At 42.8% G+C, this 26,035-nt stretch overlaps 1 protein-coding gene across 2 annotated transcripts in view; it reads left to right on the plus strand.

Moving 5' to 3' along the window:
* SH3BGR (SH3 domain binding glutamate rich protein) overlaps positions 1 to 24,896 on the plus strand; it is a 69,318-nt gene extending 44,422 nt beyond the window's left edge. The window contains exons 4-7 of one of the 2 annotated variants that reach the window (XM_044389255.3): positions 5,813 to 5,887; positions 6,580 to 6,672; positions 20,097 to 20,240; positions 24,431 to 24,896. In XM_044389255.3, the coding sequence (XP_044245190.2) occupies positions 5,813 to 5,887; positions 6,580 to 6,672; positions 20,097 to 20,210 (282 nt within the window). In that variant the 3' untranslated portion in view covers positions 20,211 to 20,240; positions 24,431 to 24,896. Of the gene's footprint in view, positions 1 to 5,812; positions 5,888 to 6,579; positions 8,407 to 20,096; positions 20,241 to 24,430 lie in introns of those variants that run through there. The other variant, XM_057306789.1, reaches the window with a different exon arrangement.
* Positions 24,897 to 26,035: the final 1,139 nt, after the last annotated feature.

Below are 26,035 nucleotides of genomic sequence, written 5' to 3' on the forward strand. Positions count from 1 at the left end.
TTTTTAAATTCAGAATTTATGGTCATTCTCTGTTGGAAGGTTGGGTTCAAAAGGAGACTTCTTGGCTATAATGGAATTGAAGTTGATGGTGAAATTAGATTTTAACAAAGATTGAGCCATTATTTATGAGAGCATAATAAAATAATCATTTAAAGAAAAATTGAAATTAAGAGAGGAGTATACAGCAGGCATATGCAAACAAGAAGAAAGCTGAAGTGACATTAATGATACCAGATAAAGGGGAATTCAAGGACAAAAGCATTAACTAGGTGGAAACGATATTATGTAGTGAAAAATAATAAAAATCTGTGAAGAAAATACAGTAGTCATGAATATGCGTCATGCTACATAGTAGTCAGATACACAAATACATAAATGAAAAACTCCTAGAAATACAAGGAAAACATGTTAAAAACATAGCTTTTAATAGATACATTGTATTTATTATTTATCAGGTACAAATGTAATTAGAAATTTAATTTAATAGATGTGTGTAGGATATATATATGCGTATACCCACGAATAACAATATATTAGGTAGATAGTAATAAAATGTATTCTTCCCTTGTACTTATTAAAACAACTTTCATTGCTATCATATACTTGGTCAAAGAAAGGTTTTACAAAGAAAACCTTCATAAATTTCAAAAGGGGATGATTTTACAGACTACATTCTTATCCCAAATACAGAATTACAATCTGAAAGAAAAATATCGTAGAAACTGAAGAAATAAATATGTACCCTTTCAAATAATACCGTATCCGAAAGAAAATAAAACTGATATTATAGGGGCACCTGGGTGTCTCAGTCAGTTAAGTGTTCTGACTCTTGATTTCAGCTCAGGTCATTATCTTAGGGGTTGTGAGATTAAGCCCCGCGTGGGACTCTGTGCTGGATATGGAGTCTGCTTATGATTCTCTGTCTCCCTCTCTCTCTGCCTCTCCCCACTCGCTCTCTCTTTCTCTCAAAAAAACCCCACCTGATATGACAAGTCATCAAATAATAAACAGGAGAGGTTATTTCATACCCAAACCCCAATATATAGCCAAATCCCTGTGCAGAGTAAAATTGTTACCTTTAAATACTCTTATAATTAAAAAAGAAAAGTAAAAACTTAGTAAAATTATCTATCTATCTATCTATCTATCTATCTATCTATCTATCCATCTATCTATCTATCTATCTAAAGTAGGCTCCATGCCCAGTGTGAAGCCTGATGTGGGGCTTGAACTCAACAACCCTGAAATCAAGACCTGAGCTGAGATCAAGAGTCAGGTGCCTTACTGGGTGTTTACCCCAAAGATACAGACGTAGTGAAGAGAAGGGCCATATGCACCCCAATGTTCATAGCAGCATTGTCCACAATAGCTAAATCGTGGAAGGAGCCGAGATGCCCTTCAACAGATGACTGGATTAAGAAGTTGTGGTCCATATATACAATGGAATATTACTCAGCTATCAGAAAGAACGAATTCTCGGGGCGCCTGGGTGGCACAGCGGTTAAGCGCCTGCCTTCAGCTCAGGGCGTGATCCCGGCATTATGGGATCGAGCCCCACATCAGGCTCCTCCGCTATGAGCCTGCTTCTTCCTCTCCCACTCCCCCTGCTTGTGTTCCCTCTCTCGCTAGCTATCTCTGTCAAATAAATAAATAAAATCTTTAAAAAAAAAAAAAAGAAAGAAAGAATTCTCAACATCTGCTGCAACATGGACGGCACTGGAGGAGATAATGCTAAGTGAAATAAGTGAAGCAGAGAAAGACAATTATCATATGATTTCTCTCATCTATGGAACATAAGAACTAGGATGATCGGTAGGGGAAGAAAAAGATAAAGAAAGGGGGGGAAATCAGAAGGGGGAATGAAGCATGAGAGACTATGGACTCTGAGAAACAAACTGAGGGCTTCAGAGGGGAGGGCAGTGGGGGAATGGGATAGACTGATGATGGGTAGTAAGGAGGGCACATATTGCATGGTGCACTGGGTGTTATACGCAACTAATGAATCATCGAACTTTACATTGGAAACTGGGGATGTACTGTATGGTGACTAACATAATATAATAAAAAAATCATTAAAAAAAAAAAGAAGAGTCAGGTGCTTAACTGACTGAGCCACCCAGGTGCCCCTAAAATAAATATTCAATTTAAATAATTAACAGGAAAACAAAATAAAAATGTAGGCAGTATGAACCAATAAAAAGAAAATCCAAAATCAATTAAATACAAATGAGGGAGAAAGTATGTGTTTTTGTGCATATGGACATGCATATGTACATATATATGTATGATTTGAATAAATGTAATTTGAATACATACATATGTAATTTGATTATATATAATTTTAACAGAGAAATGAAATAGATAAAATCTCTGACCAGTTGATATATTACTTAGAATACTTTGAATTGCTAGATCAATTCCTATTGTAAGTGCAGAGGGGAAAAGTCTGAATAAAATGTTAGCAAACTGTATAATACAAAGCAGAATTTATTCTAGTAACAGAATTAGTTATATGAACTGATTAATGGAGTAAACCCATATGATTGCTTCCATAAATACCAAGAAGATGTTTGATACAGTTCTTCAGACAGTCCTAGTTAAAACTAAAATTGGTTAAAATATAAATAGAAGGAAGCTAATTAAACAAGATAAAAACCAATTATCAGGGGCGCCTGGGTGGCACAGCAGTTAAGCGTCTGCCTTCGGCTCAGGGCGTGATCCTGGCGTTGTGGGATCGAGCCCCACATCCGGCTCCTCCGTTATGAGCCTGCTTCTTCTTCTCCCACTCCCCCTGCTTGTGTTCCCTCTCTCACTGGCTGTCTCTCTCTGTCAAATAAATAAATAAAATCTTTAAAAAAACAAACAAACCAATTATCAAAAGGCAGCTGTAAGGGTCACAATGAATCATGACATGTTGAATCATTTCTATTACAATTAGAGGCAAGATTGATTGGCAAGCCTGTCATCATGATATTATTAAACTTTGTTTTAGAAGCTGTAGATAATATAGTCATGTAGGAAAATAAAATGCATCATGTTTATGTAATATATATGAAATTTAAAACTCATCTTTATTTGTATATGATGTAATTGTACACCTAGAAATCTCAAGAAATTCCAGTAAAATCTGTTAGTAATAAGAGTTTATGATGTTTCTGGATAAAAGAAAAACATGAAGATTAGTAGCTTTTGTTTATATCAACAATAATGGATAGGATGTTAGAATATAAAAATCAAGTCTCATTCACAATGGTGATAAAAATCCATAAAATATTTAGGACTAAATTTTTCAAGAAGCATGTGAGGCTTCATATTATGAAGAACATAATTTTATTCTGAAGGACACACAAAAATACTAAAGTAATAGGGCTACAATGTGTCTGGATAGGATGACTTAATAAGAAGTGAACATTTTCTAAACTAATAAATATATTTAATGCTATTTTATTTTATTTTTTAAAAATTTATTTATTTATTTGAGAGAGAAAGAGGGAGCACAAGCAGGGGGGGCAGAGGGAGAGGGTGGGAGAATCTCAAGTGGACTCCATGCTGAGCACGGAGCCCCCTGCAGGGCTGATCTCATGACACTGAGATCATGACCTGAGCCAAAACCAAGAGTCAGATGCTCAACCAAGTGTGCCACCCAGGTGCCCCTATTTAATGTCATTTTAACCAAAAGCTTTTTTTTTTTTTAAGATTTTATTTATTTATTTGACAGAGATAGAGACAGCCAGTGAGAGAGGAAACACAAGCAGGGGGAGTGGGAGAGGAAGAAGCAGGCTCATAACGGAGGAGCCTGATGCGGGGCTCGATCCCACAACGCTGGGATCATGCCCTGAGCCGAAGGCAGACGCTTAACCGCCGTGCCACCCAGGCGTCCCTAACCAAAAGCTTTTAAAAAAAAATTTGACACTAGGAAAAATGACCTTAAAATTTATTGGAATAATAAATGTCTGAGAAGAGCCAAGAAAATTTTAAAAAAAGACTTTGTGTAGTCACTTGCCTTTCTGAATATTAAAATTCATGTTCAAAGCTACACTGATAAAAGCAATATGTTGGCATGGAAACTGATAAATATATTCATGGGTGTGTCTATATATTCATAATATACAATAGTGTACTAACAGATCCAAATATATACATAAAACTTAAATGACAAAAATATCTTTTTTTTTTTTTTAAAGATTTTATTTATTTATTTGACAGAGATAGAGACAGCCAGTGAGAGAGGGAACACAAGCAGGGGGAGTGGGAGAGGAAGAAGCAGTCTCCCAGCGGAGGAGCCTGATGTGGGGCTCGATCCCAGAACGCCGGGATCACGCCCTGAGCCAAAGGCAGACGCTTAACAACTGTGCCACCCAGGCGCCACTAAATGACAAAAATATCTTAATTAAATGGGGAAATGATGGCGTATAAATAGTGAAGACATACTTTGCTATTTATCTGGATAAAACAGAGCCCTACTTTACATTATATACAAAATTAAATTCTAGAGGGATTAAGGTTCTGGATGTTCAAAACTAATATAAAATGACAGCACTACATTTCAGAGGATAAAAATTAGACAAATTTATTTTTTATAAAAGGCTAAAAACTGAAAAACACAAAGTTTATAAATTTATAGACCAAAAATAAAAGTTATAACTTGACAAAAAGCTAGTATTTCTATTATATAAAGAACTCTAAAAATTGACGATAAAAGACAACTCAAATAAAAAGGGGCAAAACATATGAAGGCAACTATCTGGAGGGAAATGTAAGTGGCTAAAACTCATGAAAAATATGCTTTTCTCCTCTAGTAATAGGAAAACGTAAAGGAAAACAAAAATAAAATTCCATTTTCTCCCCAACGTATTGGCAGAGATCAAAAAGAGCTATCATCTTCATTGGCCATGAGGATAAAGGAAAAGAGGACGTTCTTTTTTTTACTATGGATATGCATTGCTACAGTTTCTTTTTTTGGAAAGAAATCTAATTTTAAAAAAACCCATCATTTTATTCAGCTTAGTATAGTGTTTATAGAAGTATAAACATATAAACACTGAAAAACCATCAGCTGGGAAATATTTGAATGAATTATATATTTAATATTCAGCAGATATTTTTTAAAAATGAGGTTAGAACCATCTGAATTAACTTGGACAAATGTCCATGATATCTTAGGCTAAAAAATCAAGTTGTGCCTCTTGTTCCCATGTCTGTTTTAAAAAACACAAAAATAAAATAAAAATAGCAACCAACCAAAAAAAAATAGCCTGTATGTATGTATTAGGATAGATTTAGGTACATATCAAAATTTTAATATTGATTATCGTAGGAGCATGGCACTAGGGAGTGTCTATGGTTTAACTGCCTTTGTAATAAAAGTAACTGATTTCCCCCCAGTTTTATTGAGCTACAATTTACACGTAACATTGTAATAGTTTAAGGTGTACAGCTAAGGACCTGATGTATGTATGGATTGTGAAGTGATTACTACAGTAAGTTTAGTTGATATCCATCACCTCACACAGTTACAAAATTTTTTCTTATGATGAGAAAAATAGCTGAATATTTGAGAAGGTTGGCAACTGTGAGTAAGTCCAGAGAGCAAAAAGTAGGAGGTGTAGACCTAGCCCCACCCCTAACTTGCAGTGTGACACTTTCTACCTTGATTTTCTCATCTCTAAGCGTGAGTACTTATCAAGCTACAGTGTTGTTGTAAAGAAAAGAGGAGAGGTGAAGACAAACAATGTGAATAGTTAAAAGATGTTGAAATGCAAGCTATTATCCTCAAGAACATTCTCAAACATTCTCAATTTATATGATACAGGTGACAAAATCATCTGAGGAAGAATCTTCCCTTCCCAATGGTGACGTAGGGGGAGAGGTACAGAGCAGCGCAGAGGTAAGAGTTAGTATCTTGAATCATCTTCCCCCAGACTAGCTTCCTTGGAATGTCTCCTTGGTTCTCATTTTTCTGTCATTCAAGTCTACGTAGATAGAATGTCTGTCTATCTGTCTGTCTGTCTATCTTCCATCATCCATCCATCCATCATCCAACCACTCACCCATCATCCATCAGTCTATCCATATATTTATTCACTATTATCCATCCATCCATCATCCATCCATCCATTATCCATCCATCCATCCATCCATCCATCCGTCATCCATCCATCATCCATCCATCCATCCATTTATCATTTATCTATCCTCTATCATCTTTTCTTACTCTCTAAAATTATAAATCCTGCCTTCACTCAAGCAACAGAAAACAAACACTGCCTAAATATCAAATCCTTTGGAGTTCTCTTCATGAGCCTTAAGTGGGTGAATTATAGCTCCTCATTAGTGCGTTTATTTCTCTACCATGCACATGACTCAGACCTATTGACTTACAACAGCAAGTCCAATGAGCAATATAGGGGGTTGGTGATTCTATACTCTAGTAGTGAAGTGACCTAATAAATAGGAAGTCTATGTTTGCTTTGTTTATATATTGTGTTTCCAAATAAGAAAACTGTAGCTTGCGTGGTTTGGTTTTTCCTTGAAAGCTTATCTAAGTTTAGTGATACCATGGTTTTGCTTTATGACCAGGGAACAGAGAAGACTGAAGAGAGTGGAGAAAATGAGGCACAAAAAGAGGACAATGAAGATGCGGGCAACCTCACCGAATCTCAAGAGAAGAATGTGAGTGTTTGCTTTTTGCACCGTAGTTTCACAGGATTCAGGTCAACAAACTTGCAAGCACCTGCCAGGTGCCGGGAATCTTCCTGGGCATGGAATCCAGGAGCTGAGGGTTCAGCCAGGGAGGAAGCAGGAGAAAGTGTTCACTACTGTGGTCAAGGCAGGTTGAGGACTAAAAGGAAGCCAAAGAAGGACCCTGAACCCTGGCCTGGAGGGACAGGCTAGACAAGGCTTTAATAATCTGCAGTTGTGTTGTTAGGGTTAGGTTCGGTTCAAGTTCATAAAACAAGGGACTTTATCCCTTGGTCATGAGTACTGATGGATTCCCAGCAAACGCCCTCCAAGAGCACTGCCTGCTGGGGACACAGAGGTAAGGGGGTGGGACATTTTGTGGGAAGCCAGCAGGAGCTGGGGTTAGAGAAGGGGCCTCGGAGAGGGAAACCCCCACTCAATTCAGATCCAGTCATGGGAATATCAGCCGCTCCAAGGCCTGTGACCTAATTCTAAAGGGGTCCCAATTCCGGAGCCCCAGAATAAAGCGCAGGGGGTGTATGGGAGGACGAGGGAGACTGTAGTTCTAGAATGGCCAAGCTGAGAGAATGGGGGATCAGATGGTCCACTTAGTCAAGGAATTCTGAAAATGTAACGGGAAGCCAGGTAAGGACAGACAGTGGTGCCCCGGTTGCTGAGCGGGTGGGGTTGTGGGCATCGGGCTGAGCCTCTCCTGGAGTTTCCGCGGTCGAGATGCGCTGGGCCGGTTGTAACAAAGACTGCTTACTGAACCACAACGGTTTGCATTTTTACCTATTTATGATTCTTTTTACCTGTTTATTGATTCCAGGAGAGGTGTAGACATCTTTTAAGATAGTTGGACTCTCATTCCCAGCAGATGGAGTATGGTTAGGAAGGGCCCTGGGGAAACGTGCTATACGCAGGTTAGGGTGGGCATGGGCATCAACTGGTCTGTATCGTAAGGAACGTTAATCTGGAGGGGGCAGGGCAGTAAATTCCTCATATTTAAAGACGGCTTTTTCAAAGCATTGATAATTTAAGACTCTTAGAAGTCTTTTGTTCGGAAGACAGACAAGATCTCTAATCCTGACCTAAAAGTTAGATGCCTGTATCATTCAGAAAAAATAAATTTTGAATGAAATATAGTGGCAATTTCATTACCTTGTCATTTAGAAATCCATGTTTTTATAATGCAGACTTTACAGGAATTGCCTAGTGCCCTCTTACAGTATTATTGAAATCCAGTTTGCTTCCTGTAAGACAGAGAGACAAAGATAGGAAACATTACACCCCAATCCCTTTCTCCTGGGGACTGAGAGGAAGGTAGCATTTTCATACCTATTGCAAGGACGGGTCTGTTTCCACTTCTCAGCTACTGTTCAAGGAAGTGGTAAGCTATCAGGCCTGGGGTTCTCTTTGTTCGTGTATTTTGTTTTTTGTTTTTATTTGAGAACCCTTTACAAACTAAATTATAATCCTGTGACTCCTGATAGGAATGAAAAAAAAATCATTTTTGTTATTCGTGCCTGGGCTGTAGATGAGAAATGACTAAGTAAAAGACATTTTAATTTTAGAAGAATGTATTATTCACATTAATGATCAAACTCATTTTTCAACTCTTTGATAATATTTATTCTACATAAAGATAGATTCTGACTTTTTCCCATTTGACAGGTGATCCATGCTCTTTGACTTTCATTATTTCAGTTACATAAGAAAAAAAAACACCATGATTTCTCAGTAGGCATTACAAATGACATAATAACATGATTAACTTTGGGATTGAATATATAGGAAAATGGATTGAAATTTGATAAGGAGATGAAACTGTCTGATATTTAGAATGGTTACATTTTGTTCTTAAAGAACCTCCCATCTGTTTGACGGGTTGGCGGGTTGGTGGGTTTTTGGGTTTGTTCTTATGCTTATTTATTTATTTATAAAGATCTATTTATTTATTTGAGAGAGAGAGGGTGAGAGCAAGCAGGGGGAGGGGCAGAGGTAGGATCTCAGACTCCCTGCCGAGCCCCAAGTGGGACTCTATCTCACGACCCTGAGATCATGATCTGAGCTGAAATCAAGAGTCGGGCGCTCAACTGACTGAGCCAGCCAGGCGCCCCTTGGGTTGGTTTTGAAAGGTTAAGATGGGAGAACCACGTAGGCTATGTGTTCTAGATCTTGCAGCTCAGATCAGTCCAATGCTTTTCAGTTAAACCTCGGGCTCTGCTGAAAACCGTCTGGAGGAGATTTCGTGGAGTCTTACCTTTTGCTCCTCCCGGCCCGTTGTATTTGAACAGCAGGTCTCCCCCTGCTCCCTCCACAGGGAATAGAAGGAACCCAGTATCTCCAGGCCTCCATTTGGTTCCTAAGCTGTGTGGCAAGAATGTCAGCTTCCTTTATTTGTCTAACAGCATGATAACTGCTTCACCCCTCCTCCCCATGCTGGCAGGAACTTCCATCCGGGTGAGGGACTTCCATCCTGACCGCTTGGCTGGGTCAGGCCCTCCGCCTCTGACGGAGCATGGCTGCTGCCCCTGGGTTCAGTGTCCCCCCTTCTGCGCCTCCGTCTCCAGTCTGGCTGCTTCCGGCAACCCAACTCCAAGCCTAAGCTCCAAGCCCCCTTTTTTTAGGGACCGTCTAGCTTCATTGCCTCTCCTAGCTGGCCCAGGGTCTCAAAAAGCAAGGCCTCTGCTTTCTTCCCTAGGAGCCGAGAACCACCACCAGTCTGTGGCTCTCTCCTTCGAGTGTGGGGGGCAGTAACTCTATTCCCTGCCCCAGTGTTGCCTGCTAAGAGAACAAAACATAATTCACATCCTGGTGTTCAGCGCACTGTTTATGAAAAAGAGTCTGAACATATTTTCACCTTCATGCTGAAATAATACAGACATACAGGCACGTCGTCCCGGGTCCTGCGTGCCCTTCGCGCGGTGGTGCCCCGTGCTGACGTCTCAGACAGCCATGGAGTAACGTGGAAAGCAGAGGGTGATGCCGCGGCCTCTCTGTGGAACAGACTACAGAGCTGACTCAGTGGGCACCATTATTTCAAACCTGTCATGTGTGCATGAAGACCGGTTTCCAAGTACAGTGGTAGCAAGGGCCTCCGGCGGCGATAAACCGGGGAATGAACCAGCTAACAACCATCTGCGGCGTGGGCTTGTCCCTAACTATGCACATGCCCATTCAGGACGCACTCGATGCTGTTTTATTTTATTTAATTTGTTTACTTTTTAAAGATTTTACTTATTTATTTGAGAGGGAGACACAGAGAGAGCGCAAGCATGAGCTGGGGGAGGGGCAGAGGGAGAGGGAGAAGCAGGCTCCCCGCTGAGCCCGGACATGGGGCTCGATCCCGGGACCCCAAGATCATGACCGGAGCTGAAGGCAGACGCTTCACTGACTGAGCCACCCAGGCGCCCCTTTGATGCCATTTTAATGGTGAGAAATATTTATCTAAGAATATCACTCTTGGTTTTAAAAAAAAAGTCAGAAATGGAGACAGAAACCGTCACCACCTCCTGTAATGAAACGGGCTCCCCTGACCACCAATCCAGGCATCCCAGCTCTTAAACGCCAGATGCCAAGATGCGTCTTGCCCACGCACTGGTGGGTTGGGGGGCATTTGGGAGGCAGGACGGTGAACACTGGGGACACTGTTCGTTCATGCCTGAGAAGATCTCCTCTGTTGCTCCAGACCCCAGTAGAGAGGGGACTTTGTGGTCGCCTTCCCTGCTGAGCCAGGAGGGACGGGGGGCTAGGGAGGAGAGGCGAGCTTGTGAATGGAACCTGAGGAGGAAGGGAAGGAAGCAGAAGGTCACCTCAGATTCAGGGCACACTGAGGAGGGGCTGCAGATGGGGGGCCTTGCGAGAACTTTGTGGGGGACTGGACATGTTGCAGCTTGTTCACCTCTGTGTTTGGTTTCCACGGATGTAAAATTATTTTAAGTTGTGCCCCTCGCCAACTCAGTGGTCCTCTTTCAATCCTCTTACGACCTTGGCTCCACCGACTACATGATTATGGCTTGTAAAGCCCACTCGGCTTCCTCCAAAACCGGTCCTGAGGAAAGTTGCTTTCTCCAGGGGCAGACGTTGGTTTGTGTCCTTGAGTCGCTGGTGAGTCTCAGGCCGGGTCCTTGCAGTGCCTGCCGATGGAGAGAACTCTGCCCTTGTCCCTGAGATTTCCAGCTGCTTGGAGGCCACCTGTCCTCCTCAGGTCACTCTGGGCCGGCCCTCGGCTTCCTTCCACACCAGCCACCTGTCCTGCCCGGCCACTGCCTGACACTCACCACAGCCGACACCTGTCCCTCATCCTGGCCACTTGCCGCCTCTGCAGCCTGCCTCGCTGGCTAGCTTCCCAACCAGGATAGCTGCTGGGGAAGGTTCTGAGACTTTCCACTTTGGAGGCCTCCCCTGACTAACTTTACTATGGGAGCAAGAGGGTAAAAGTGATTTTAAGTTGTAGCTTTGTCAAGTGAATGGTGCATAGCCTGTCCTAAGATTGGCAAGAGATTAGCTCAGCTGACCATGTGATCATAATGATGCTAAAAAAAAGCCCCCAAACCCCCTTTGGCCGGTATAATTATTTGCCAATCATAAGGGTCCAGTTCAAGCATTGGATATGGATGACTTTTAAGGTTCTTTTTAAAAAATATATATATATATTTTTTTCTCCAAATTCACATTGGTATTAGAATACTCTTGAATTATTATTATTATTTTTTAAAGATTTTATTTATTTATTCGACAGAGATAGAGACAGCCAGCGAGAGAGGGAACACAAGCAGGGGGAGTGGGAGAGGAAGAAGCAGGCTCATAGCGGAGGAGCCTGATGTGGGGCTCGATCCCACAACGCTGGGATCACGCCCTGAGCCGAAGGCAGACGCTTAACCGCTGTGCCACCCAGGCGCCCCTTGAATTATTTTTAACATGCTCTTCTTTTTTTTATTTAAACATTTATTATTCTTTTATAAAAATTTTATTTATTTGACAGAGAAAGAGAGCACAAGAGGGGGAGCAGCAGGCAGGGGAGAGGGAGAAGCAGGCTCCCCACTGAGCAGGGAGCCTGATGTGGGGCTTGATCCCAGGAAGGCAGATGCTTAACAACTGAGCCACTCAGGCAGCCCCATGCTATGCTCTTTTTTCGTAATCTTTCTGTGACTTTGAAGGGTCTGCCTAATTCTGATATTTTATAATTCTATGAGCTAAGGATGGAAGTTTAAGTTCTGTTTCCATCATATATCCCCCCTCCTCCTATGAGAGATTCGAGGCAGAAGTAGCAAATATAAATACATCTACTCAACATGTTATTGACAGCTTGTGCTGCCACCTGCCAGGCAGGATTCCAGGGACTGGGGACAGAGCAATGAAAACGACAGAGTCCCTGCTCCCACAGAGCTTATGTTCCGGGGGAGCTGGTGATGGTAACATCCTGGGTTCTTCAAAGCATACTTGATTTTTTTTTTGCAGCAAAGTATTTCTATAATTACTCTGGGCAATTACTTTCCCCATCTAATGTTTCTTTCAAGAAATTAAGGTCAATTCAGATATTGATAGAGAGTCCTCAGTCCCTTGTCTTTGCTGCTGGTTAACCTGTCAAAGCTGAGATTTGCGCTGATTCCTGTGGGACCCCCTACTGTCCTCCAGCCTTGCTCTAAGGATGACCCCATTTTTTTTTAAGATTTTATTTATTAATTTGACAGAGAGAAACAGCTAGTGAGAGAGGGAACACAAGCAGGGGGAGTGGGAGAGGAAGAAGCAGGCTCCCAGCGGAGGAGCCTGATGCAGGGCTCGATCCCAGAACACTGGGATCACGCCCTGAGCCGAAGGCAGAGGCTTAACGACTGAGCCACCCAGGCGCCCCTAAGGATGACCCCATTTTTAACAGTGTCTATTTTGTTAGTGCATTTGCTTCAGCTGAATGCGGTTCATACACATAATCGAATTTAGAAAAATGTGAAACTCTGCATAGCTGGTAATTCTCTGTTGCACGTTTCAATTTGATCTCATGAGGATAAGAGGGAAATTAATGTTCTTTGAGGTCCAAACAGTCACTAGCAGAGTATACGTTCACTTATCTGGTCACTGAGCACATTTATTGAGCTTACATCTCGGATCCTGGAGATCCAAAAATGAATAAAGACACGGTTCGTGCCCCAAGGAGTACACAAGACCAGTCAGGGAGACAGATAGATGGTGGTCATGGGAGCAGGTGAGGGGGTCCCGTAACTCAGCCTTCTGGGTCAGGAATGTGTTCCTTGAAACTGTCGTTTTAAGCAGTGTCCTGGAAGGTGTGGCTGATGTGAGACAGTGGCATGTGGTCCATATGGCTGAAATCAAGAGTGGTGAGGGACGTGGCGGGGTGGGGGGGGGTACACAGGACATTCCAGCCATCCTAAGGAAAGTGGATGGGAGTTTCTTGAAAAGACGGAAGTTTTTCAACACAAGGGAAGCATTGTAAGGTGTGTTGTGTTCTGGCCACAGCGTGGGGAACGGGTCAGAGATAAGGAAGATGAGGACACTGTGGCCCGTGAGAGAAGCTGGGGGTCATGGAGGGGAGGGCCCAGGCATGGGCTGAATCGGACAGTCCTAGAGAGGTACATTCAACACATGGCTGAGAAACCAACAAGTGTGGGCCTCTCTTTTGTGGGACATTATGTGAGCACTAAAACTTGGTGTGTCGCCAGTAGTGTAAGGATTAGTTTGGAGATTCCCCGTGCTGGGCAGACCTGTGCGCCGACTTGGCCTGGCCAGCTGGAGCAGCCTTTCAAGCTCTGTATTTTGTCTGCCAACCTCAGAAATCTGAGCGGATGCTTCCGGAACTGGCCGAAAACATGGGGCTGCTCTGGGGGATGTGGTGGGTCCTTATCACCCGTCTTCCATGATTTTGCCTATTGTGTTCCTGATCCTGAGACCTAGCATGGTAGGTAGAGTAGGAAGGGCTCTAAATCAGGGGCTAGGAGCCTCGAAGTCAGTCCTGATTGTGTTGCTTACTTGCCTCTGATCTTCGGCAAATTACTTAGCTCTATGGCCTCGGTGACCTCATCTGACCAAAGGTGGGGTGGAGTGAGAGGCTATGGGAATGCAAGATTGCTCTCAACTCCCCCAGTGCAAGAGTCCGTGAGCTCACTGCCCAAGTTGTAAGGACTGAGGAATTTTTAGGGACTGCTCCCTTCACTTCTAATTAAAGCGATTCTAGGACACGGACCCCACAGACGCTTATCATAGGACCATTTTCAGAAGGGCTAGAAAAACTCTTGTTTCCTTGCATTTGTGGGAAATACAGCCTGGTCCTACTACTTTGATCCAGGGAAACAGAAATTCCAGTGGGTTGGCACAGTGGAGACCTGTTTGAACTTGGGATGTCTCACCCTCTCCTACCTTGCAAATTTCTTTCTTTATCCAGAAATCAGTGTTTAAATACTAAATGGTTCAGAGATGTTATTATTTTGTTTTGATGGAGGATAAGTTTTTGACCTACTCTTATCTACTGGTTCAAGGCTGAAGGAAAGGCATACTTATAAGGACATAAAGTCAGAAAAGACATAATTTTGTTCCAATTTTCTAGCCGCTTACATGTATGGTCTGATTTTTCCTACATAGTACTACAGATCGGCAATATTCTTTGGATATAGACAGAATTAAACATGTAATTAGGCAGTATTACTAATGAATTACGTTTTCTCAGGAGTAAGAGTGGTGGAAAAATGTCTCTAATCTCATTCTCAGTGCTTGAAATATAACGCATAAAATAAGTAGGCATTGCTTCGTTATCGTGTGTTTGCTATTTGTATATTTTATCAATAATGTCTCATTTTGATGAAAATGTATCATAGTTTGTTTAATATTCAAATATATTTTTAAAGATTTTATTTACTTTAGAGAGCGAGGGAAAGGGAGTGCAAGTGGGGGAAGGGGCAGAGGGCGAGAGACTCTCAAGCAGACTCCGTGATCAGCGTGCAGAGCCCGACGCAGGGCTCCATCCCATGACCCCGAGATCATGACCTGAGCTGAAATAAGGAGTCGGGCGCTCAACTGACTGAGCCATCCAGGTGCCCCTGTTTGTTTAATTTTTAGATTCAACTTAGAACTTACGTGAATTCTTTTTTTTTTTTTAATTTCTGTTTGTGGGCCTATGGAAGAAGTGGGAGAGGCAGAGACAGAAGAGGTACTGTAGCATGTTTTACAGTGGTGCTTGGTAAAGCCATCTTTTAGGTCAGAGAATTGGGGCTCTAGCCACGTTCTCCTTGTTCTTCATGACACAGGGAAGCTGATGCCGCCGGCATCCCAGAAAATCCTCCTTTAGCCTGCTGAGAATGGAACTAGAGCAAGTCGGAGGTAAATTTATCAAAGAGAGGTGGTTGGAGAAATGGGGTGAGGTGGTGCCCCTCCCGGAGCCTCCCGTGGTGGAGGTGCTGTCTGCGGAGTCAGGTGGGGCCGGGCCAGTCATGCTTCCCTTCTTCCCCTCCCCCTACCGCACAGTGTGCACAGTTAATGCAGGTTGCCTGGTGCTCAGCAGTGTTGTTTCTATTGCCTCCTACTCACCTGGTTGGTGAGGGAAGGATTGCCTCCCTGTGGAAGTGGGGATGGCCAACATACAGCCCTGACGCCGGGCGGATGGGACTGATGGCAGCTTGTGACATATTCTCAAAGCCCAGGGGGTGAGGACATCAACACAGTGCAGGGACAAAGGGGGTGCACTTGGGACAGTGTGAACAGTCGGGGGGATGGTGGGAGGCAGGCTTTGTCGTGTCCAGAGGGCGAAGAGTGCCCTGTGATTGGCTTGTTGGAATAATTCCAGCAGATGGGCAGGCACTGTGCCTGGGTCTGGTAAAGCAGGCTGCTTGGGTAGGAGACCTAATCTGTGGCCAGTGCTCAGCCATTTCCGGCCTTCCAGATTTCACTGGATGTCCAGATGGCGCGTAATAGCGAGTCGATTTTAGACGTTGCACTACAGCTGTGTATCATAGAAACCATGAAGTTTACACGTGCAGCTCATCATGAAGTGTTGGGGGATACGTGACATGAGGAAACCATAACATGGTTCTAGTGGGAACCTCTCGGGGGAGAGCACGACTGATCTGGGAAGAATTTCTAACCTGCCTCCCTTGCGGTTATACTAGAACAGTGGTTCTCCTCCACTGGTGTGTAGAGCCTCCAGGAGCCTGCCTCCCGTGGCCAGTGAATGAGGCTCTGTAGGGCTTGGTCCACATGCCTTCTGTTGTCTGGTGCAGCTGAGGTTGAGAGTCGGCCTGCCTTTTAGGAGGCCAGGATTGAAAAGGGTGAGAGATCACTCAGCAAGAGCCTCTGATTCCCTGTTGGGGCATAGCCTTCTTCTCTGCCATCCTCCCAAACCCACAAGAGAGAACACCCACTGCCAAGAAAGAAAAGGATTATAGAAAGAATTAAAATTAAGGATGTAAAGGAAACATAAGCATTCCATAGGATAAAGAACTTAAAAAAGAAATGTCTTCTATGGATAAATGTAAAAGAAGAAGAACTTAAATATAAGAGAACCAAGTGTCACAGAGCTAGAAGATTAAGAATCATACAAAGTCAGTATTCAAAAATGAAGAGTACTGAGGATATAAGATTTAAAAGCACAATTAAAATATTAAAAGAAAAACTAGAGGGGCTCCGGGGTGGCTCAGTCGGTTAAGCCTCTGATCCTTGATCTCAGCTCAGGTCTTGATCTCAGGGTTGTGAGTTCAAGCCCCAAGTTGGGCATGAAGCCTACTTAAAACCACCACCACCAACAAAAGAAAAAACAAAAACCCAACTGGAAAACGCATTAAAGCTGTTAAAGATACAGTTTAAGGAAATAGGATTTATCCTCTGTAACGTCATGTAACCTATTGGTTGGTATGTTTGTTTATAGGGTCTGTCCTTAAGGAATAACCAACATTCCCAGGTACAAGGGAAGACCTCACGTCCTGTGTTTGGAAGCTTGTCTGACCAATCGCAGAAGTCACTTCAAGTGCTAAATCGTAAACACATGAAGGCCTAAAACTTTTACTCAAACTTGAAATATATAAACATGTACTTACTGCCAGTGTTTTTGACGCAGGACAAACACTATTTCCTTAAATAAGAGTCCAATGATTAGAGTTACCTGTTGTCTTTCTAACATAAACATAACTCATTTGTCTGTCTAGAAAATCAGTTTTGGCTTCTTTAAAATAGAGCAGAAACTTAGACACTTACAAAGCAAGCTACGTGCATAATCTGTCTGGGTTTGTTGAGAACTCCCTGCCATCCCAGCTTTTTTGACACCTCATTTGATGACAAGTTTTTAAGGCGACTTACATGGACTGGGTCTTTCCAAGGCATTCCGTTAAGTTCACATAGGAAAACAAGATTCCTCACACGCTCCTATGTCATTGGTTTTCATGATGTTATTTAAATGATGTAATTACAATATGACTGCAACTTGCATGTGCCCACAAGTGTGGGAACAAGCATAACCCACCCTGGAGAACGAAGGCCTCGGCGGTGGTGATGCCAAACCTACTTCTTGTGAGTGCTCGCCATGCTCTGTTTGTCAATCAGCGTGATTTAAGGGAGGGGTAGCGATGCAGCAGAAGTTCTCAAAGTGGGGTTCCCAAAGTAGCAGCGGCAGCCTCACCTGGAAACCTCTGTAAATACACATTGTCAGGCCTGGCCCCAGATCTCCTGAATCAGAGCTCTGAGGTGCAGCCCAGCAAACTGTGGGTCAGCAAGCTCTTCAGGTGTTTCTGGTGTCCCATGAGGTCTGAAGACCACTGGATGAGAACACAGGTTCTAGGTAACCTGAAGCGTTGGCAGGGGGGAACCCATTTCAAGAACTCCTACTGCTTGGATGCTCATGGTAAAAAGTCCATCTAATTTTAAAGACAATAATGTTTGTTTTATATTAAGAACTTGTGTTTAGTAAAAACAAAAACCAAAACCCAAATCCTTAATTTTCTTTCGGTGATTGAAATGAGTTATAGGAAATGAGAGGGGGAAAGAGACGCCAGACCCAGGGAGGTCTGTAACTCAGTTTAAGTTTTTGACAAATGAATTCTCTTCTTTCCCATTCTTTTCCTGCTTGTTGAAACGTTCTCATTCTTCCCATTTAACTGTGAAAGCTTCCAAGAATGATCTTTTTCTTGTTTGAGAAATCTTGATTTGCTTCTTAATCGGCACTGGGGGAGCTTAACGATAATTTTCATTAATTTAACCCTGCAAGGGCAACGTGCGATTTTTATATTGCTGCCGAAGTGCAGGAAGGGCTGCGGGTCCAAATGAGGGAGATTGAGATTCTTGCGCAGTTGCTTGCTTGTTCAATCTGTGGCTTATTAGCTGGGTGCTGGGGGGGTTTTAAATGTAAACCCTCGCAGGGATGGAATCATGTCTGTGTGTAGAGAAATCAGCTGAGAGAATGTCAGTGGATTCTGAGGGCAGGTCTGAGGGGACATTCTCGGATTCTCTCTCTTATTCCAGCGCCTCATGTGAGCTGACGCTCAGTGGCTTTCATTGTAACCAACAGTTTTAGGAATGTTGTGAATGAATGTTTTTTGATTAATCATTTCAAAATGCTCATCAGAGAGCTAAATCAAAATGAGAACTCAAGGATACAGAGAATAATTTACCAAAAATCATCAAACTTGTCTCAGTGTCTCTCATCAAGTCCTTTGTTGATGAAGGTCACCCACATGAAAGAGGGTCCCGAATGTCAAAAGAAATTTCCCTAAAAAATCTTTTGTTGCTTTTTCAAATTAAAAATAGTTCTTGATCATGGTGCCTGGGTGGCTCAGTCAGTTGAGCATCAGACTCTTGATTTCTGCTCAGGTCATGATCGCAGGGTCGTGAGGTCGAGCCCTGCACAGGGCTGTGTGCTCAGGGCGGAGTCTGCTTGTCCCTCTCCCTCCCCCTCCACCCCCCCTCATGTTCTCCCTCTCTTGCTCTCTAAAATATATAAATGAATAAAATCTTTTAAAACAAAGAAATAGGGGCGCCTGGGTGGCACAGCAGTTAAGCGTCTGCCTTTGGCTCAGGGCGTGATCCCGGCGATCTGGGATCGAGCCCCACATCAGGCTCCTCTGCTATGAGCCTGCTTCTTCCTCTCCCACTCCCCCTGCTTGTGTTCCCTCTCTCGCTGGCTGTCTCTATCTCTGTCAAATAAATAAAATCTTAAAATAAATAAATAAATAAATAAATAAATAAATAAATAAATAAAACAAAGAAATAGTTCATGATCTTAATTTTTTAAAAAATTGTAGTTAATTTATTTTTAGAGTGAGAGCATGAGTGGGGAGGGGCAGAAGGAGAGGGAGAGAGTTTAAGCAGGCTCCACACCCAGGAGCGTACTTGGGGCTCGATCTAATGATCCTGAGATCAAGACCTGAGCTGAAACCGAGAGTCAGATGCTCAATTGACTGAGCCACCCAGGCGCCCCAGAAATAGTTCATGACTTCATAAAAAATTTAGAAAATACAGATGAAAGAAGAAAACAAAAATAGTTTACAGCCCCATTACCCAGAGATAGCCACTAGCTGTACACACACACCACACACATCTTGATGAGTACTCTTTGGTAATCTACTTTCATTCATGTAATATGTGTATATTTTTTGGGGGGGAAGCCAGTAAACATAGATCTGCTTCACTATTTATACTGTCATTTTGTCAAATTTATCCCTATTCCTAGACCTAAAAGTTATTCCTAGCCTGTTCTGTGCTATGGTTTTTAAAATTATCTATAAGTTACATCTTTCCAATAATTAGTTTCTTTGTGGTTAGACAAGTTTCCATTTTTAAAAATCCCACTTTTATATATAAAGATAAGAGGTACTATTAATTTGGAAGTAATTCCAGGTTATATGTATAGGTTGCTGATGACTTTGGTTTGAAAAAATTAGATTGCTATAGCAAAATATAATGAACTTCTACATTTATAAGCTTCATCCTTTCTGATAAGTCTATTCACTGAGATTCTTTTTATATTTTATTCTTTTAACTGTCTTCTGAATTTTTAAAAGTAATTTGATGAGAATATTTTGTTAATATGAGTAAAGACTACATGCTTAAGAGAAATCGTGATCCTCATTAGAATTAGTGTAGTGCTCTGCAGCACCGTTCCAAATTGTGGGGTCTGTGTGTGGGATGTGTGTGTGATGCGTATTGTGTGTGATATGTGTTGTGTGTATTGTGTGTGATGTGTGTGACGTGTGTTGTGTATATTGTGTGTGGTATGTGTGTGTTGTGTGTGTGTGTTGGGTGGGTGATGTGTATTATGTGTATTGTGTGAGTGATGTGTGTTGTGTATATTGTGTGTGGTGGGTGTGTGTGTGTTGGGTGGGGAGTGTGGGAGGCCCTCATGTCTAGCCTGAGATTTTATGTTTCTTTCCTCACTATAACTGTGACCTTTCTCACAAATAATGAAAGTTTTGTTAAAATAGACGGAAGAAGTAACCGAGGAGGGAGCAGAAGGGGACGCAGAGGAAGAGGAAGCTGAGAAAGGAGAAGAAGAGGCAGGAGAAGAAGAAGAAGAAGAAGAAGGGGAAGATTCTTAGGCCTCGTCATGCTTTCTTCAAATTTTCCAGGTAACCACGCGGTCCTGGGGTGGAACACTTGCATCTTACAGCGTTGGGTGTGCACCGCCTCTCACGGGGAAACAGGAGGAGGGGACCCAATTCAGGCCCATGTGCCCGTCTCCCCACGGCCCGGGCTCTGGAGCCACGGGGCTGCTGAGCGCTATCGGACCGTGTCCTGCGTGCAAGGGGGTGGAAGACCACGGTTTATATATTTCTGGGGAAAAGCGTCCCTGGGAGTCAAGGAGGACTTTGTTCTGTAGTATTTATTTCCTCCTGTTCCCCTGTGTGACCTTCACGTAAGTGAGAGCGCGGGGAGTGTTCTGTTACCAGCGTTCTGTCACACGGACTCTTCTACGGCCCAGTGCGCTGACAGGGCTCGTGAATCAGTGTTCACGCTGGTGGCAGTAAGTACCAGCCTTGAACAATCACAACGCAGGCTCTTCTTTTTTTTTTTTATTTTAACGTTTTTTTATTATATTATGTTAGTCACCATACAGTACATCCCCGGTTTCCGATGTAAAGTTTGATGATTCATTAGTTAACGCAGGCTGTTCTTGCGAGAGAAGTACTGCTGCTAGGGATGGAGCGCTAAGTGTCTGATAGACATACATCTTCATTGATCAAATAGTAACCAGAATGCTCACGTAGAAACATCGTGGAATATGGTGAAAATCACCTTAGGGGTCTTCGACAAGGACGCTTGCTGCCTTGTAATTTTGAACTTCTGACGATGTAGGATAGTTACGTAATTCTCAACAGCTCGGTAAGTGCCGTGTAAATATATTAATGAGATAACGATAGTGTCTAATGATAGCGGATATTGAGGACCTGGAAGAAATGCTCAAATATCGTGGGCCATATAGATAAGACCGTATGTATGAGGATAAGCCAAGATTGCTAAGTGCTACAGAAGTATCTGGCTATCCAGACACTTAGCAAATGCCGATGCCAGTGTTATATTCTTATTAATATAATTTAACCTTGTGACCAAATTTGAGGCAGTAGTTTATTCTCTAGGGCAGTGAGGTCTACCATTTGTTCTGGTGCTAGGAGGGTTCCTTCTAAAATTTAAATTAAAATTAGAACAATTCTTTTAGTCTCCTTACTCAAAATTTTTTTGGTCTCCTTGCCTCCACGGAAACAAGTAAGGCAGATTTGGGGGCCGCAGGGGTGCCTGGGTAGCGCAGTCGTTAAGCGTCTGCCTTCGGCTCAGGGCGTGATCCCGGTGTTCTGGGATCGAGTCCCACATCAGGCTCCTCCGCTGGGAGCCTGCTTCTTCCTCTCTCACTCGCCTGCTGTGTTCCCTCTCTCACTGGCTGTCTCTCTGTCACATAAATAAATAAAATCTTAAAAAAAAAAAAAAGATTTGGGGGCCGCAGGTATCAGGGAGGCTGGGGAAGGAGAGAACGAGGGAGGGCTGCTGAAGCACAGGGCGGGTGTTGGGTGAAGGTCTGCAGTGCGTCTCGGAGCCTATGGCATATGAAGGATGGGCAAAAGGTCAGCGGGAGAAGGAGAAGGAAATCCCGGGCGCTTTGTAAATATTGGCTAAGGAATAGGGCCACCCTATGTACCAAAGACCAATTTGATTAGTGTGAATCTCCCCCTTGCTATTCTTACGCTTACACATAAAAAGTTAATATAAAAAATTTAATATTTTTTTTAGGAAATCTCGGAGCTGGTGAGAGTAGCCCATTATTATCAGATCATGGGAATTTCAGTATTCATTTACTTAAATTACAAAGTGAGTCTGGCCTAGCATTTGACATTTCCCAGGTGGTTTCTTTCATATTCTGGACACACAGACATCCCCTTTAAGGCCTAAAGGTTGTCATTTTGGAAATAATCCCGTTTCTTTTATTTAAAAATTTTCTTCTGTTGTTACTATTGAGAAGTGTGTTTTTAATCTTATTAGTGTCCCTACTCTCCTTTCTAAGGAATGGGTTGGGACACATTTTTTGAAAAAAAGAAAATGAGCAAGTTTACTTTTAGAAATTATATCTGGAGAATGTTGGGTAAGTGACATAGCCTGATTATTTATTATTATACCAAAAAGCCCCAAACAGTGAAAACTCCTAAGTACTGTTTAAAATCCATTTTTTTAAAAAAAGATTTTATTTATTTATTTGACAGAGAGAGAGATAGCCAGAGAGAGAGGGAACACAGGCAGGGGGAGTGGGAGAGGAAGAAGCAGGCTCATAGCGGGAAAGCCCTATGTGGGGCTCGATCCCAGAACTGCGGGATCACGCCCTGAGCCAAAGGCAGACGCTTAACGACTGAGCCACCCAGGTGCCCCTAAAATCCATTTCTATTCACTGTGCTTGTAAGGTTCTTTTAAAATTATGCAATTTTAGGGTGGTAATTAAAAAATGTATTGAATGTGAAGTGGCCCAGCTCAGAGCATCCCTCCTGTAGCCAGGTGGCTTTATAGACTGATTCAAAGGAAAAAAAAAAAAGGCAAATACAGCTGTGGCCAGCAAGCACATTTGCCTGTTTCTGGATTCTCTAGTTTGGAATCCGTCCATAGTAGTCTGTTGTGAGGTCAAAATGCCTGATAGTGAAGGAGTGACTCGGACACCGTGCTAAGATCCCACCCCCGACCCCTGGAGAGAGTCAGTACCCTTTTCTTTTCTTTTCTTTTCTTTTCTTTTCTTTTCTTTTCTTTTCTTTTCTTTTCTTTTCTTTTCTTTTCTTTTCTTTCTTTCTTTCTTTCTCTCTCTCTCTCTCTCTCTCTCTCTCTTTCTCTCTTTCCTTCTTTCTTTCTTTCTTTCTTTCTTTCTTTCTTTCTTTCTTTCTTTCTTTCTTTCTTTCTTTCTTTCTTTCTTTCTTTCTTTCTTTCTTTCTTTCTTTCTTAATTTTTTATTATGTTATGTTAGTCACCATACAGTACATCCTTAGTTTTTGATGTAAAGTTCCATGATTCATTACTTGCGTATAACACCCAGTGCTCCATGCAATATGTGCCCTCCTTAATACCCATCACTGGGCTAGCCCAATCCCCCATCCCCCTCCCCTGTGAAGCCCTCAGTTTGTTTCTCAGAGTCCATAGTCTCTCATGGTTCATTCCCCCTTCTGTTTACCCCCCCTTCATTCTTCCCTTCCTTCTCCTACCGATCTTCCTGCTATTTCTTAGGTTCCATAAATGAGTGAAACCATATGATAATTGTGTTTCTCTGCTTGACTTATTTCACTTGGCATTATCTCCTCCAGTCCCGTCCATGTTGCTGCAAATATTGTGAAATCGTTGTTTCTGATAGCTGAGTAATATTCCATTGTATATGTGGCCCACATCTTCTTAATCGAGTCATCTGTTGAAGGGCACCTCGGCTCCTTCCACAATTTAGCTATAGTGGACAATGCTGCTATGAACATTGGGGTGCATATGGCCCTTCTCTTCACCACGTCTGTATCTTTCGGGTGAATACCCAGTAGTGCAATTGCTGGGTCATACGGTAGCTCTATTTTTAACTTTTTAAGGGACCTCCACACTGTTTTCCAAAGTGGCTTTACCAACATCCATTCCCACCAAGAGTGTGAGAGGGATCCCCTTTCTCCACATCCTCTCGAACTGTATGCTTTTAAATGCAACATGGCAATGCAGTCATGCATTCAACTGGGCAGGCCCCTCAGTGTCCAAAGCAAACACATCTCTTGGCACATGGAGAATCCAGGCATTTTATTTGAAAAGATTTGACTTTAGGGAGATGGTGGAGAATCCAGGCAGACCGATGAATTGAACGATGAAGGAATTCTCATTTCCTGTGTTTGAAATTGATGTTTCATTAATGCCCCAGGAGAAATAATCTCTAGTATGAGACTGAATTCTGCCTCCCCAAGGGCTGCTACTCAATACTGTCCCCCAGTCCAGGCGTGGACCATTTAAATTCCCCTCTCCAGGACTAAGCTTGTAAATTCGGCCTCTCCATTCTCCGTGAAATTTCAGCAGCGAAACTGTAATCAGAGATACTGACTTCCTTATGGTGTTTGTTATGTGTTAGTACAGAGAAAGGATATAAACCTGGTCTGGTTTTCCATGAAAATAAATTTCCTTTCTTTCCTTGTACTTGGAAGCAAATGATGAGTAATGGTTTATAGAGTAAAAGGGAATACTTCACCCTAGTGCGTGATAAATAGTGACGATCGTGGTACACACTGGCTTTCTCTCCTGAAGTCTTCTCCCTGGTATTTTCCCTTTCTTTTAGAAACCCAAGCCACGAAGCAGTATTTCGACTGTCTGCCCACAAACGAAACTGAACACAATGCTTTGGCGCGAAGCTAGCCCACCTCTCTCGGTACACCCGGGTTCACTGAGGACTTGTACCGTCTGACATGGTTACATGTACACGGATACGTCTACCTAATCTTAGCAACATGAAATTCTATGTGAAGACAGCTCATGTCTACCTTCATGTGCCTGACCTCCTTGGCCTTTGCTTAATTTTTTTTTTTTTTTTTTTGCTCTGCATGATTAGATCTTCTTACTAATACCCTGAAAAAAAAAGATTTTGAAAAATGATTTCAAAATATAGAACTTCTCTTTGTGATGTAATAACAGTATTTCTTCATATGTGCCTTCTGCTACTTGTCCCAGAATTAGCTGAAAATAGAGAGCTTTGAAAATAAAGAGCTTTCCAGAAAACAATCATATAAATAAAGATTAATGGCAGATCTCTTGTCCCGAGGAACATTAATTTCTTTATTTATAGTGTCTACTTGGTTCTGCCGGAACTCAGTCTGTCTGTTGCCAAGTCTGAATTCTTAGCACAACCTTTCTGTCTGCACCCGGACGGGCGTTTTCGGTTGTACTGGTTATTCGGTCCGTGTTTTCAAATGACACTGGTTGTCTTGTTACGTCATATTTTGTGTTGTCCACACAGCTGTGCACATTTTCTCTGAAGCCTTATTTAAATGTAAGTCTACCGTCCGCACGTGTAGGGATGACGGTAAGGATAGATAAATTTGCACCCCAGTGTCTTTGCACGTTTCTGCTCCCAGAGAGTGGCTGCTTCCGTGCCTCCCGCCTCTCATTGATTTGCAGCCCCGGCTGCGACCTGCAGAGCCTGCTTCTGTCCTTGTGCCTCCTGGTGCCAGAGCTCTCCCCCCGCTGGTCCGGCCCCACAGCATGTACACCAGGTAGGCTCAAAGCGTTTCTCTGCTCACGCACCCCATCCCAGTTATCCCAGGGAGTTTTCCTTTCTGGTGAGATTGTGTTGACATCCCTCTCCTCTCTCGTGTCTGCTGGTCCTTGTCTTTCTCTTGCTGCAAGCTTTGCTTCCGTTCTGTCGGAGGAGCTTGCCCCCTCGATGTGGCCCTATTTCAGGGCGATTGTGGCACTTCCACGTGGGCGGCCGGAAGCTGGCCCTCCCCCTCGGTCCACCTGCTGAGCCTGTTCGTGTCATCCGGGAGGTGTGCGCCGGCAGAGCTCGTGTGCCGCGCTGGAACTCTGCACGCAGCTCTTTTCTGGTTACCCTAGTAACAAAAAGAGGCATTTTGAAGAGAATTAAGATTATTTTGTTCCCAATTGTTGAAGCAGACTGCCTTAAAAATATTTCTTTCTTTGCTACGTATGAGGTGAGACTAGAGTGAAATGAAAATGCATGTAATGAAGAATTAATTTCTATTTCGTACTTTATTGCATTAAATGTGGTCTTATCTCAAGAGTGTGCGTGCTTACTAACAACTCCACTCACAGGTGGGCCTCAAGCTCTTCGCTGTTGCTTGGGCTGACTTGTAGCTCTTTCGTGGTGGAGTCGGATGGACAGATTTATTTCACTGGATGCCAATTTTCCTCCTGGTTCTTGTATTTT

The sequence above is a fragment of the Ursus arctos genome, unplaced genomic scaffold (assembly GCF_023065955.2).
Source record: "Ursus arctos isolate Adak ecotype North America unplaced genomic scaffold, UrsArc2.0 scaffold_4, whole genome shotgun sequence".
NCBI lineage: Eukaryota > Metazoa > Chordata > Mammalia > Carnivora > Ursidae > Ursus > Ursus arctos.